Here is a 13,647-nt window from a genome sequence, read left to right on the forward strand (position 1 = left end):
GCAAATTCTGAGCCAATACATGTATACATCATCTCAATCGTGCATTTATTGTCTTGAAAAGTGTTTATCTGGGTGTTAAAGCTATGGTTAGAGACCTCTGGAAGACATGCCGTTAGTTCCTGAATGTCCTGTTCTTCTTTAGAGTAATTTGTGGACTAAAGGTGCGCAGAGCGCCCTCCGGCTGCAAGTATGAATTGAAAACACAGTATCCAGCGCTCACAGTGATGACAATAAATATTGAATAAATATTACTCCTCTGTATAGAAAATTGACATAAACATATGAGAATCCATCAATATTTCTCCAAATGTGCATGCTTTTAAGCTAAAAGACTATATGAAATGCCATAGAGGTAACATGAATGTTCAGACGCTTTGCATCACAGAAATACATTATATTTTAAAGTATATAATAGAATACCATTATTTTAAATTGTAATAATATTTCACAGTATTGCTGTTTTTTCTGTATGTTTGATATACACCATGATGAGCTTGAGACATGATCACAGAGGGTTTTTTCACAGCCTACCTGACTGAAAGGCCTCATTAATATGCAGCTCATTAGATGTCTTTATGCGATTCTTTTGTCTTCTCAGGTGTAAATCACCCATTATTCATGATGATTCACGCCTCCACGCATACTGTGTTTCTTGACAAAAAGTGTCTTACAAAAACTAAATCAATATATTGTTATAAATGAACGAGTATGCAGGATAATTTTTACATCATTTTGAAGCAAAAACTCTAGTCTACAACCTCCAATACCCAGAAGTCTTGTGAACACAGATTTAATACATATTTTTTGGCTTTATTTCAGTGACTTAAGTTTTTTGTTTTTTCAATAACCACGCATAAACGTTATTCCTTCAAAAACACAAACATGTACATACATGTTCCTCACATATTATGGTAGCCTAGTTCGTGCTGAATACAGTGTAATGACACTTTTTCTATTAATATGTTTATGAACAACTGAAAAAAGCACAAATGTCAGGGCATGTCAAAACTTCTCCAGGGCCCCGAAAATCCTCAGACCCCAGAGGGTTAATAGCCTCAGCCTGCTTCTGGGCGGCAGAGAACTGCTGGGCGAAGCTCTCTACCGCATCGCCGAAAAGGCCGACCTGTGATATGGGGGAGTCCAGGAACCGATACTTGTCGGTATCCCTCATATCAGCAAGAGTCAGCCACAGGTGACGTTGCTGGACCACAAGCGTGGCCATCGCCTGACCAACAGAACGTGCCGTCAATGCTTTTGCCTGATGAACTTGCAAAAGAGCCATGGCATGCAGGGCAGAGGCAGCCTGTCCGCAGGCTCTGTAAGCTTTCTCTGTCAAGCCTGACGAGAATTTACAGGCCCGGGATGGGAGACGCGGCTCACCGCGCCAGCCGGAGGCCGTTGGACACAGTTGCATCTCAACAGACCTCTCGACTGGGGGAATCCGCGTATATCCCCTAGCCTCCCTGCCATCCAGGTTGGTGAAGGCGGACGAGGGACCAGGTCTCGCACGAACGCTATAGGGTGTCCGCCAGGACCTGGTCACCTCATCATGCACCTCCGGGAAGAATGCACTGTAAAAAATGTCCGTAAAATTAACTGTAAAATTCTGTAAATTCATGACATCAATATTTTGTAAATAGAAAAACAATTAAATTTTGTTAAATTTACAGTAATATTTTGAAAATACTAAAAATACTGTTGTAAAACACTGAACCAAACAAAACAGTTAATTTTACAGTAAGAATATGTTAAAATAATCATATTTATTTGCTGAATTTACAGATTACTGCAATTTAAACAGAAAAAAACTGTAATATACAGACAGCAATACATTGCAATTAAAATTACAACATGACAGTGTTAAAATTTTTTGTCATGCAGATTTTCTATAGACTATACAGAAAGTAAGCATACTATTTATAAATTCATGTTACCTATACTTTACAGATGATAATATGTTCAAGTACAAAAATTATGTTATGTAAAACAGGCAATGGGTCTGTTAAAGTAGGCCTAACAAAATCAGAAATTGCATGAATTTTTATCTGTCTTCCAAATGGACAGTTAAGGATTAGTAGGCTACAATAACTGTTCATTATAGAAAAATGATTTGATTGTTAATCAGATGTAAATTAAAAAAACATTGTTTATATATTTTTTTTTATTTACAGAATAATTTCATTTAGTAATATTTATAATGCATTTTGTCCATGTAAAATTTACATTCCCGTGTAAATGAACGTCTGTATTTGAATGTCAACCCATGAGCAGCAGATTTCGGATTATCGCGGGAGCAGCCATTTTGACGAACTTCACGGGTCGTTAGTAAGCGCGCGCCACTTCTGCCAGCGAGCACATGAGGTTGTGAGGGATGACATGTAAAATCGTCATCTGTCGCACTGGTAAGTGAACAGTTCGTTTTCTTAAACTCAAAAACACATTAAAGTACAAGCATATGTTTGTGACTGATATTTTGTCTTCATAACGATGCTGACGGACTGGGGGTTAATTAGATTGTGGGTTTTTTTTTTGTCATTTCATGCTGCGTAGTGTTTTTGCAGTTACCCGAGTACAGTAAAAATCAAGCGACTTTGTTAGTTTGATAAAATGATTACCTGTCGTTTTTGCAGCAAAACACTAGAGACATTGAGGGGTTATGTGCTGCACTGTAGAGTTCATAGGAACGAACCCCGATGTTTTTTCAAATGTGTTGGCGCTGACTGCAAACGGACATTTTGTACGTACGCAGCTTTTAAAGCTCATTTCTATCGGGTTCACAATGAGTCTGCACCCCCTGTTACTGCTGGAGCCTTTGTTACAGATTTTAAATGTGCCATTTCGCTGTGTGATCAACAATTTCACACAGTTAAAGAACTTATATGCCACTTAAAAGAGCATATAGTGGAGGGGCGACCTGTGGCATGTCCAGTAACAGGTTGTAAAAATACGTTCACTGTGAAATCATCGTTTACTGCACATATGTCCAGGAAGCATCGAGCATGTTCGGTTGATAGCATAAGTGACGTTTACAGGGAAACTATTTCTCCGTCATGTACTGTCATCGCATGTGGAGATGCTTCCCAAAGCTCAAATGATGCAACAACAAATGAAAGCATTGAATTGCCACAGAATTTCAATGAGTCCTTTCTTAGGAATGTATGTTTACTGTACCTAAAATTGCAAGGGCAGCTCCTCCTTCCAGCTTCAACAATACAGACAATTGTTGAAGAGATGCAAAATGTACATGAGTTAGGACAAGATTACACTTTAAGTAAACTGCGGTCACTTTTAAAAAATGATATGTCTCTTACAGATGATGTTGTCAGTAAAGTCTATGATTGTGTAAAGGATTCAGATTTGTTCTCTTTCTGTCATAAGGGACCACTGAGAACAATATATTCAAGAGCTCAGACATTCAAAAAAATGTTCCATTACATAGAGCCTCAGAAAGTAACATTAGGAAATGATGAAAATATGCAACAAAGGTTTGCATACTACATACCTGTAAAGCAAACATTAAGTAACTTAATGGAATCAGAATTTTGGAAGAATTCAGTGTCACAACCATCTTGTGAAACAGACTCAGATGATTTTAGTGACATAAGTGATGGCAAAAGTCCAACCAGTTCTTCATTGAAAATCCAGAATGCCTGAAACTAATTCTCTACCAGGATGCTTTTGAAATTGTAAATCCCCTCGGCTCTGCTAAGAAAAAGCACAAAGTTGTGGCAGTCTATCTTTCTGTAGCTAATTTACCTATTCATGTTCGGTCCAATACTGATCACATGTCCCTTGTCTTATTGTGTTTAGAGAATGACTTGAAACAATTTGGATGTGCTGAGGTTTTCTCTGAGATGTTAGTGGATTTAAAAGATTTGGAGGAAAATGGAATAACTGTAGGTGGTGAAACAGTCAAAGGAGCTTTGTATTGTATTGCCGGTGATAATTTAGGTTCACACAGCATTGGTGGGTTTACTGAAAATTTCAGTCGTTCTAAGTACTTTTGCAGGTACTGTGAAATCACGCGAAACGAGTTTCAAAATGATGACCCAAATGTTTGTGGTCCACAGCGCAGCCCTGACAATTACAATTCTGCGGTTCGTGATCTACAAACTGAAGACAACAAAGGCATAAAGGTAAACTCTGTTTTCAATACTCTGAAATCTTTTCATGTTTGCCAGCCTGGTCTCCCACCTTGTTTAGGCCATGACATATTTGAGGGTGTCTTGTCCTATGATGTTGCATTGTACTTGAAGTATTTAATTAAGAGAAAGCAATGGCTTACATATTCATTTTTGAACCGGCGCATCAAGCAGTTCAAGTACAAAGGAGCTGATGCTCTCACAAAGCCATGTGTTGTCAATACTGAGGTGCCCAAGCTTTCAGGGCAAGCCATTCAGAATTGGAATTTCTTAAGATTGCTTCCTGTATTAATTGGTGACAAAGTGCAAAATCCAGAAGATGATGTGTGGCAGTTAACTCTCCAGCTTAAAGATATTGTTGATATGATTTGTGCGCAAAAGATTTCATCAGCACAGGTAGCCTATCTTGACATTCTAATCCAAGAATATTTGGAATCAAGAAAGTCTTTATTTCCTGAGAGTCCACTAAAACCAAAACATCATTTTTTGCGTCACTATCCAGCACTAATTTTTAAATTAGGGCCCTTGATTCGATTATGGACGATCCGTTTCGAAAGCAAACACAGCTACTTCAAGAGATGTGCCAGGCATTTGAAAAACTTCAAAAACATCTGCCTAACTTTATCTGAAAGACATCAGATGTTTCAGGCATATATTTTAGCTGGGCCAGGATGCAGTCAGCTTCTGCAGGTCAAAGACAGTTGCACTTTTTACCCCAACCTTTACAGTGACGCAATTAAACATGCAGTGAGAGAGTTGAGCTTTTCAGAAATCAATACTAGTGTGTCCACAGACATAGTGTATAAAGGTACATCATATAAAAAGGGTAACTTCCTTGTGTCAAAAAATGATGAGGCCATTGAGTTTGGAGAACTTCTCATTATTTTAATTCAAAATGATGATACTGTGTATTTTGTGATGGAAATGCATAAAGCTGACTATCATTCTGAATACCATCTGTACTCTGTGACAAAACAGAACATCAGGTTGCAATGTCTCAACATAAATGACTTGGTAGATTTTTATCCGTTACCATCATACATTGTTAACGGGCATCAAGTAATTCCGCTGAAACACAGCGTGTTGTCGAAATAAAGAGGTCAGGGCCACATGCTCGAAAGTTACAACATGCAATTTGAAAAACGTGAAAGTAACATCAGTTTTTTTTTTTTTTTTTTTTTTTTTTTTTAAGATGCACAGAAAAAAAGAAATCCTCAGACACATAATATACTCAAATATGTCTTAATCTAATTATGACTTGCTTGATTCCAGAAATGTCTGACTCTGAGAGAACGTTTCTACGCACCGCTATCACTGAGGTCTTGCCTGACCTTCCAGAGGTGACAAAAGACATTTTAGAAGAGACCTTGCAATCTCTTGGTGTGGAGACATATGATGATTTTAATTTTATTGAGGAAGCTGATTTGCTGTCAGCGTTGAGGCCAATTCAAGCCCGAAAAGTCCTTGCTGCATGGAAGCTGAGATGTAAGTCATATATTGCAGTACAGAATGCAACCAGTGCCCAAATTAGCTGGCCTAAAACATCTTAAAGATAATGTAAGGAAATATAAAAACATTCACATTGTGTTAATAATAATTGTGTATGTGTATGTGTATATATGTGTGTGTGTGTGTGTGTGTGTTTGCAGGCCAGACTCCTGAAAGCAGCAGCAGCAGCTCATCTCTTGATACCTCGCCAAGGCCTTCAACAACCTTAGAGTCTCTTTCACCCAGAAGTTCACAATCAACCTCTTCCAACAACTCCCAAAGCCCTAATCCAGACTGGGTGGACACCTTTCTGATACCATGGGAAAAGTTACCAGAGGAACTGATGCAGTTATTAGAGAGAGGAAAACGACCAAGTCCACGACTGAGAATAGAGATGGTCCGGATTGTGGTTCGTGACATGATGCAAAAAAATCCTTGCCCAAGTAAAAAGGATTCTACTGAAGTTGCCAAAAAGATGGTGGCGAAATATCCCAAATCATTGCAAGACATAATAGATGGAGATGTGATTGGGCCAGGGTACCACTCTTTGGTTAAGCAACTGCAATATAGGATTGAAAATGTGAAGCGTTCTACAACCCCAAAAATAAGAAAACGAAAGCATCGCACTGATGAGTCTGACACAGACGAAATCCCTCCAGAACAGAGAGCAGCAATGCAGGACACTTACGGATGCATTAACTGGGATGTAAAATTTCTGCCCCTTGGAGAGACCCCAGAGAGCCAGAGAGAAAAGAAAGAAAAACTGAAGAGGATGTCTCAGCAAACTGATACAAATCTAGAAGAGGTCAAACGTCTAATGAAGTTGACTTTCTACACACAGCGTAAACAAGTGAACCAGGGGGAAAATATTAAAAGTCTTCTGGAAGAGTGGCCATTTTGGTTCAAAGAACTTGGCATGGCAGTCCACTTCAAGGAACTTACAGGAATTGGGCTTATCGAAACTTTCACGCGGAATGTGGATCTGAAGGGGAAACGACTCTTGAACTACTTAAATACTGTTGGTGTGAACAAGAACTAAAAGTTCCTACAGGCTGTGACAAACCTGAAAGCGATCAGGGGAGAGCTGAGTGGTTGCTCTGAAGACGTCAAAGAGATGTTGCTGCTTTTGCTGTCCTACTTTAACGAGAAGGAAGACGCAATGTTCCGTTATGTTGAAAACACCCTCCTGGCAGAGGAAGTACAGGTGGACCAAGTTCCTTTGACTCCCACCCTTGTTGTGTGTGGTAAGATTTTTATTTTTTTCTCTTTCAAATTCTTTTTTTTGTTTTTTTTTTGGTATTCATACACAGATTCTTGATAAACAATGTTTTTATTTTTCTTATGTGTAATGTTGTTTTAGTAGTTTTGTTTGAATATCTTTTTTTTTTTTTTAGGTCAATCCTGTTTTTCCGCGAAACGGTTCATGCTGTGTGTGGATCAGAACATTATACTTGACAACATTCCCTTCCTTCATTTCTTCCCTGTGCATGATGTTTGGGAGCTATTATTGCTTCAACATCCATTACCCATCAGAGCTGGCATCAACCCTGGAGTTTCTGCAGAGGTATGTCTTCTTGGATAGGCTTTATGCAACCATTTCACTTTATTAAACTTCTAAAAAAAAATTAAGATATTTTTGATCAAATCCGATGGCTCAGTGAGGCCTTCATAGCCAGCAAGTTAATTTACACTTTCAATGCCCAGAAAGCTACTAAAGACATATTTAAAACAGTTCATGTGACTACAATGGATCAACTTTGATGTTATGAAGCGACGAGAATACTTTTTGTGCGCCAAAAAAACAAAATAGCGATTTTATTCAACAATATCTAGTGATGGCTGATTTCAAAACACTGCTTCATGAAGCTACAAATCTTTTGTTTAGAATCGGTGGTTCGGGAGCATGCATCAAACTGACAAAGTCACACCCCCCAGTGGTGAACCATTGAAATTTTGAAGCACTTAAGATGTAACGAAGTAACGTTTAGTGAAATCACAAGACTTTGGCAGTTTGATGCACACTCCGAACCACTGATTCAAAACAAAAGATTTGTAAAGCTTCATGAAGCAGTGTTTTGAAATCGTCCATCACTACATATTGTTGACAAAAAAAAAAAAAAGTATTCTCGTCACTTCATAACATTAAGGTTGAACCACTGTAGTCACATAATCTGTTTTAAATATGTCTTTAGTAGCTTTCTGGGCATTGAAAGTGTAAATCTGAAAGTGTTAATTATCTTGCTGGCAATGGAGGCCTCGCTGAGCCATTCGATTGTATCAAAAATATCTTAATTTGTGTTCTGGAGGTGAACGAAGATCTTACTGGTTTGGAACGACATGAGGGTGAGAACTTAAAGGATTAGTCCACTTTTAAATAAAATTTTCCTGATTATTTACTCACCCTCATGTCATCCAAGATGTTCATGTCTGTCTTTCTGCCAAGCTACGCAATATCACGTTCATTATCGCAGATGAATCGCCTTCGATAATGAACGCGATATTGCGTAGCTTGGCAGTGAACTACGGCTCTGTCTATTAAATGCCGCTCCATTTGAAAGCAGGTGATGGCGATTTAGCGATAATCAGGGAACCGGCTTTACTGACGAAATGCGCGTGACAATCGCATGTGATATATCGCCCATCCCTATTCAGTCGAAAAGAAATTAAGGTTTTTGATGAAAAACATTCCAGGATTAATGGCCTCAAAACAGTTGAAGGTCAAAATGTCAGTTTTAGTTCAGCTTCAGAGGGCTTTAAACGATACCAGCCGAGGAATAAGGGTCTTATCTAATGAAACGATAGGTCATTTTTGAAAAAATACAACTGTATATGCTTTATAAACACAAATGATCACCTTCCAGGTGGTTCCGCCAAAACCGCATTTTTTTTATTATTCAAAAAGCTTACGCTGTATGTCCTACGCCTTCCCTATTCAACTTACGGAACGAACACAGCGCCAGTTCCATTTTTTTCCGTAAGTAGAATAGGGAAGGTGTAGGACATACATCATTTGTTTATATAAAGCATATACAGTTGTATTTTTTTTTCGAAAATGAACGATCGTTTCGCTAGATAAAATCCTTATTCCTCGTCTGGTATCGTTTAAAGCCCTTTGAAGCTGCACTGAAACTATAATTTTGACCTTCAGAAATGTCATTTTTGGGTGAACTAACCTTTTAATATAATGCAATAATCAACAATCAATGATTAGTTTAATTGTGACAGCTGTAAAAGTAAAAACGTTTAAAATATTTTGAGAAAGTTCCACATCTAATATTATTTCATATGCAAATATGTTAGCCAATCACAGCAGTGGGCGTCTACACAGAAGTCTTACAGCAGACACAAAATCAGGGTAGAAAATGGCCTTCTATTTCTTCACTGATTATAATGGGAGTCACTGATAAACTACAGCTGTGTGACAGCTCCAACAGTTGTAAAGGGGAGGGTTCTCTAATTGCTTTGTATATAATTTAATTACAATTTAACACTTTAACCCTTTAAGACCGGACGGAGCGCCTGCGCTCCCGTTTGCATCTCCCTTTATAAGAGCCAATAAAAACTGAACCCATATAGGTAGCATAAAAATTCTTTTTGCATACAAAACCAGAGACTTTACACGTCCAGATCAAGCCTCTAACATGGTTCTGTGTAATATGCGTTTGCAACAAAAACAGCACAGCCGCTAACTGAATACAAATATGTAGATTTTACGTGCACATAACTTCATGAAAAATGTACAGATCATAGAAAATGGCACATCATTATTTAAAGCAGAGTCTCACGATTACAATGAACCCAAAATCTTTAAATAATGATGTGCCATTTTCTATGATCTGTGCATTTTTCATGAAGTTATGAGCATGTGAAATCTACATATTGTATTCAGTTAGCGGCTGTGCTGTTTTTGTTGTAAACACATATTACTCAGACTCATTAGAGGGTGAAAACAATGCAACAGAAGCATGTTGGAGGCTTCATCTGAACGTGTAAAGTCTCTGGTTTTGTATGCAAAAAGAATTTTTGTGCTACCTATATGGGTTCAGTTTTTATTGGCTCTTAAAGAGAGACACGCAAATGGAGTGTTAGTTCACCAAAAAATGAAAATTCTGTCATTTATTTCTCACGCTCATGACGTTCCACACCCGTAAGACCTTCGTTAATCTTCAGAACACAAATTGAGATTTTGTTTTTTTTTTTTTAAATCCATTGCTCCGTGAGGTCTACATAGGGAGCAATGACATTTCCTCTCTCAAGATCCATTAATGTTCTAAAAACATATTTAAATCAGTTCATGTGAGTACAGTGGTTCAATATTAATATTATAAAGCCACGAGAATATTTTTGGTGCGCTAAAAAAAACAAAATAAACGACTTATATAGTGATGGCCGATTTCCAAAACACTGCTTCAGGAAGCTTCGGTAGCGTTATGAATCAGTGTGGTCGAATCCGGAGTTCGGAGCACCAAAGTCACGTGATTTCAGCAGTTTGGCGGTTTGACATGCGATCCGAATCATGGATTTCGACACGCTGATTCATAACACTCCGAAGCTTCTGAAGCAGTGTTTTGAAATCGCCCATCACTATATAAGTCGTTATTTTTGGGTTTTTTTTTTGGGCACACCAAAAATATTCTCGTTGCTTTATAATATTAATATTGAACCACTGTAACTCACATGAACTGATTTAGATATGTTTTTAGTAGCTTTATGGATCTTGAGAGAGGAAGTGCCATTGATGGCCATAGAGGCCTCACTGAGCCATCGGATTTCAACAAAAATATCTTAAATTGGTGTTCCGAAGATCAACGAAGGTCTTACGAGTGTAAAAACGGCACGAGGGTGAGTAATTAATTACAGAATTTTCATTTTTGGGTGAACTAGCCCTTTAAAGGTTTAAGGGTTAGTTCACCCAAAAATTAAACTTCTGTCATTAATTAATCACCCTCATGTTGTTTCAAACCTTAATACTTTCTTTCAATCTTCAGAATACATGCTGTATGTAGTATATTATTATTAAGTAGGCTACATACAAAAATAATAATAATAATAAATAAAAATAATGTTATTAACCGTTATTTTTTTCTAATCAAACCAGTTTCGGAATGTTATAATACAAAAGGAACGCTGGAACAGAAACATTAAAATACCGATTCTGCTCTGAGTGGAACAATTGAATTTTTTTTCGTTTTTAAGCCCTGATTGCATCCTTCTCATGGCATTTAATAATTTTTTAACTTTTCAGTCTGAGTTAAATCTCTTTTTTGGCTCATTTTAACTTTAAAATAAACACAACCTAACAATTATGCACACCTGAATATAAGGCGTTTTTCACTTCCAGCCTTCATGAACAATTATATATCACTTATAAATGATTAAATACAAAAATAATAGTAGTAAAATTTGACTCTTTGTTTTTAAGGCTTTAAATGGACTAGCTCCTTCCTATCTTATGGACCTTTGAGTACCAACACTCCAGCTAGACAGCTAAGATCATCCAATCAGAATCTCTTACTGGTCCCTAGATCTAGGCTGAAGACAAAAGGTGACCGGCCCTAAGCGGTGGAACAGCCTACCCGCTCTCTATTAGATTAATCTCTTCAAAATCGCTTTTCAAAGTAAAAACTAAAAACCTGTCTCTTTGAGAAGGCATATAATCAATGAGTTCAAATGAGCTTTGCCTAACCATTAATGGCAGTATTGTGTTTTATCTGTCTTATTGTCATTTTGTTTTTCTTTCTGTTTTTGCTTTTTTATTGATATTGTTCAGAGCACAATGGTCAACCACCATTGTTTTATTGGTGCTTATAATATAATTGAGATTGAGATAGTTATTAAGATTGATGTGTGTTTGGAATGGGTAAAATGTGCTTGGAAAAAATACATGATCAGAAAATCAACATGCCTAATAATTCTGCACATGGTGTATGTGAATCATTACATATCAGAAATTACTAATTGCAAATTAGGCCTTATAATTAACATGGTTACTTACATGTTGTGTCATTACTGTCCTCTGTTAGCAAAATCTCTGCCCTGAAATTGTGACTGATTTACCAAAGGACAGTGAATTGTACCAAACAAAAACATAATGCTCTACTGAAACATTCACAAAGTTGAAAATAAATAACCATTTTCCTAGCATTAGGATCCTTTGGAAGGTAATGTTATTTTAGTCCAGTGATCCTGTATCGGTCTTCTTTCGATGTTAGGTGTCGCTGATCAGATACGTCATAATGTGAACAAGTTATTTTCTGAGATTGGATTCAAATGCTTGTTTTTGGACTAACGAGGAATTTTTTAGTTCTGAAGCCTACATGATTTTTTTTTTTTTTTTGTTTTTTAATGGTACAATGACCTCTTACATTTCAAAAGATCAAGAATATTAGATTTCTCGAATCATGACCCCTTTAATACTTCAAATATTTAATTATGTATAACTTGAATAAAGAAGATTGTGATGTTATTGTTTTCTGTTAATGAAGCTATTTTATAATTGATACAGTTGTCTGTATTTTCTTTCCCAAGGTGTTTTTTCTCCATCAACCCAGAGAAGGGCACCAAAGTGGAGAAGACAAACACATCCCGTCTTCACGTGAACCAAGAGTCCTTACTTGATTCAGGAACTTTCAGATCATGAGTGGCGTGATGTCTAAAACTCTGGATATGGTCAGTAGGATTTATGATGTAATGATGTGTGCCACACTACCAGCTTAAAGGTTTGTTTCAGCTCCTATGTTAGGTTCTTTAAAATTAGGAGGCAAGATAATTTTTCAGACAAAATTGTAACAGATGAGTTTGTATACAACTGTTAACGTTTCAAAGAGAAAAGCATTTTCCTCTTTCTTGCCCTGTCTTTCTCTATTTTTCTTTTTTTAACACTCTCATCTGTTTCCTTCCATCTCTTCTTCCCTCCATCTTTTCTCTTTCAGTTCCAATAGATGAATCGTCTCAGCTCCTATGTTCAGTTCTTCAAAGACTAGGAAGCAAGATATTTTTTCAGACGAAATTGTAACAGATGAGTTGGTAGTACAACTGTTACAGAGTTTAAAAGAGAAAAGCATTTTCCTCTTTCTTGGCCCTCTTTCTCTTTTTTTTTTTTTTTTTTACACTCTCTTCATCTGTTTCCTTTCATCTCTTTCCCTCCATCTTTCCTTTTCAGTTCCAATAAAGATGATCATTAATCTGTCATATGCTCTTATTGTACTGTTTGTAAAATAAGTACACTACATATTACAAACTTGTAGCAGTATGTGTTGAGAAATGATGTTGTTAACTGCTTTGTTAATAAATTTTATTTGTTTAATAAAAGTGAGTCTTTAATTTCAGTTCAGCAGAAAATGGATGTTTTTGTGCAGTTTTATTCTAAATTGTAGTGTAAAGTTGTTTACAATTTAATGTATTTTTTTACTGATTATTCTGCAACCACAGCTGCCAGATTTTTTCTGTAAAAACAGACAGGATTTTTCTGTATAAATACACTTTAAATGTCTGTGTTTTTCAGTAAATCCCTGTAAATTTACTGGATTTTCTTTTTACATTGACTGTAATTTTTACAAAATTATTCTGGCAACCACAGCTGCCAAAATTTTTTTGTAAAAACGACGGAATTTTTTTACAGTGTGGCATCGGGGCAGGGCCCTGGGGACCAGCGCGGGCCGCCCCGAGGTACCAATCATCGAGCCGAGAAGGTTCGGGACACGGTGGAGGGTTCCAGACGAGCCCGACCTTCTCGGCAGCCCAGGAAAGCATAGCTGTCAACTCAGGATCGGGCTCGGACAACGCTACGGTCCCAGAGGGAGGTAACGCAGCCGAGTCCTCATCTCCCGAGGACTCTTGCTCACCTTCCGATGCCGCGATTGACATGCGGTCATCCACCGGTGCTCCGAAAGAAACGGCTGGTCACTCCGTAGACGGACCAGCACGCTCAGTCGGCAACACCACCGGTTGCAGTGAGGTAGAGGGGACAGGGGCCTGCGGAGTGGCGCTCGGCGGGGAAGCCCTGACCGTGATCCTC

General features: G+C 37.6%; 3 protein-coding genes across 8 annotated transcripts in view; 1 reads left to right on the forward strand and 2 right to left on the reverse strand.

Moving 5' to 3' along the window:
* The window catches only part of si:ch211-163c2.2 (protein turtle), a 91,636-nt gene that overhangs the window by 69,069 nt on the left and 8,920 nt on the right, over positions 1 to 13,647 (reverse strand). The window lies entirely within an intron of this gene.
* LOC127516715 (sialoadhesin-like) overlaps positions 1 to 13,647 on the reverse strand; it is a 101,833-nt gene that overhangs the window by 51,978 nt on the left and 36,208 nt on the right. The window lies entirely within an intron of this gene.
* Positions 1,696 to 12,232, forward strand: LOC127516725 (uncharacterized). Of its 3 annotated transcripts, none has more exons than XR_007931062.1 (4): positions 1,696 to 4,136; positions 5,415 to 5,627; positions 5,792 to 6,874; positions 7,025 to 7,236. XR_007931062.1 is itself a non-coding variant. In XM_051901578.1 (2 exons), the coding sequence occupies exons 1-2, from the start codon at positions 5,396 to 5,398 to the stop codon at positions 6,667 to 6,669; spliced, it is 1,110 nt and encodes a 369-aa protein (XP_051757538.1). In that variant the 5' UTR covers positions 4,563 to 5,395; the 3' UTR covers positions 6,670 to 7,236. The 3 variants fall into 3 exon arrangements, 1 of the variants encoding a protein (XP_051757538.1); XR_007931061.1 differs by lacking the exon at positions 1,696 to 4,136 and adding an exon at positions 12,159 to 12,232 and having other exon boundaries at positions 4,563 to 5,627; positions 7,025 to 7,194; XM_051901578.1 differs by lacking the exon at positions 1,696 to 4,136 and having other exon boundaries at positions 4,563 to 5,627; positions 5,792 to 7,236.

Source organism: Ctenopharyngodon idella, chromosome 7 (genome assembly GCF_019924925.1).
Source record: "Ctenopharyngodon idella isolate HZGC_01 chromosome 7, HZGC01, whole genome shotgun sequence".
Classification (NCBI taxonomy): Eukaryota; Metazoa; Chordata; class Actinopteri; order Cypriniformes; family Xenocyprididae; genus Ctenopharyngodon; species Ctenopharyngodon idella.

Excerpts from the sequence above, each read along its gene's own strand:
- LOC127516725 (XM_051901578.1), top strand. The coding sequence starts at position 5,396 with ATGACTTGCTTGATTCCAGAAATGTCTGACTCTGAGAGAACGTTTCTA. Across the intron at positions 5,628-5,791 it reads TGCTGCATGGAAGCTGAGAT|GCCAGACTCCTGAAAGCAGC; the intron begins GTAAGTCATATA and ends GTGTGTTTGCAG.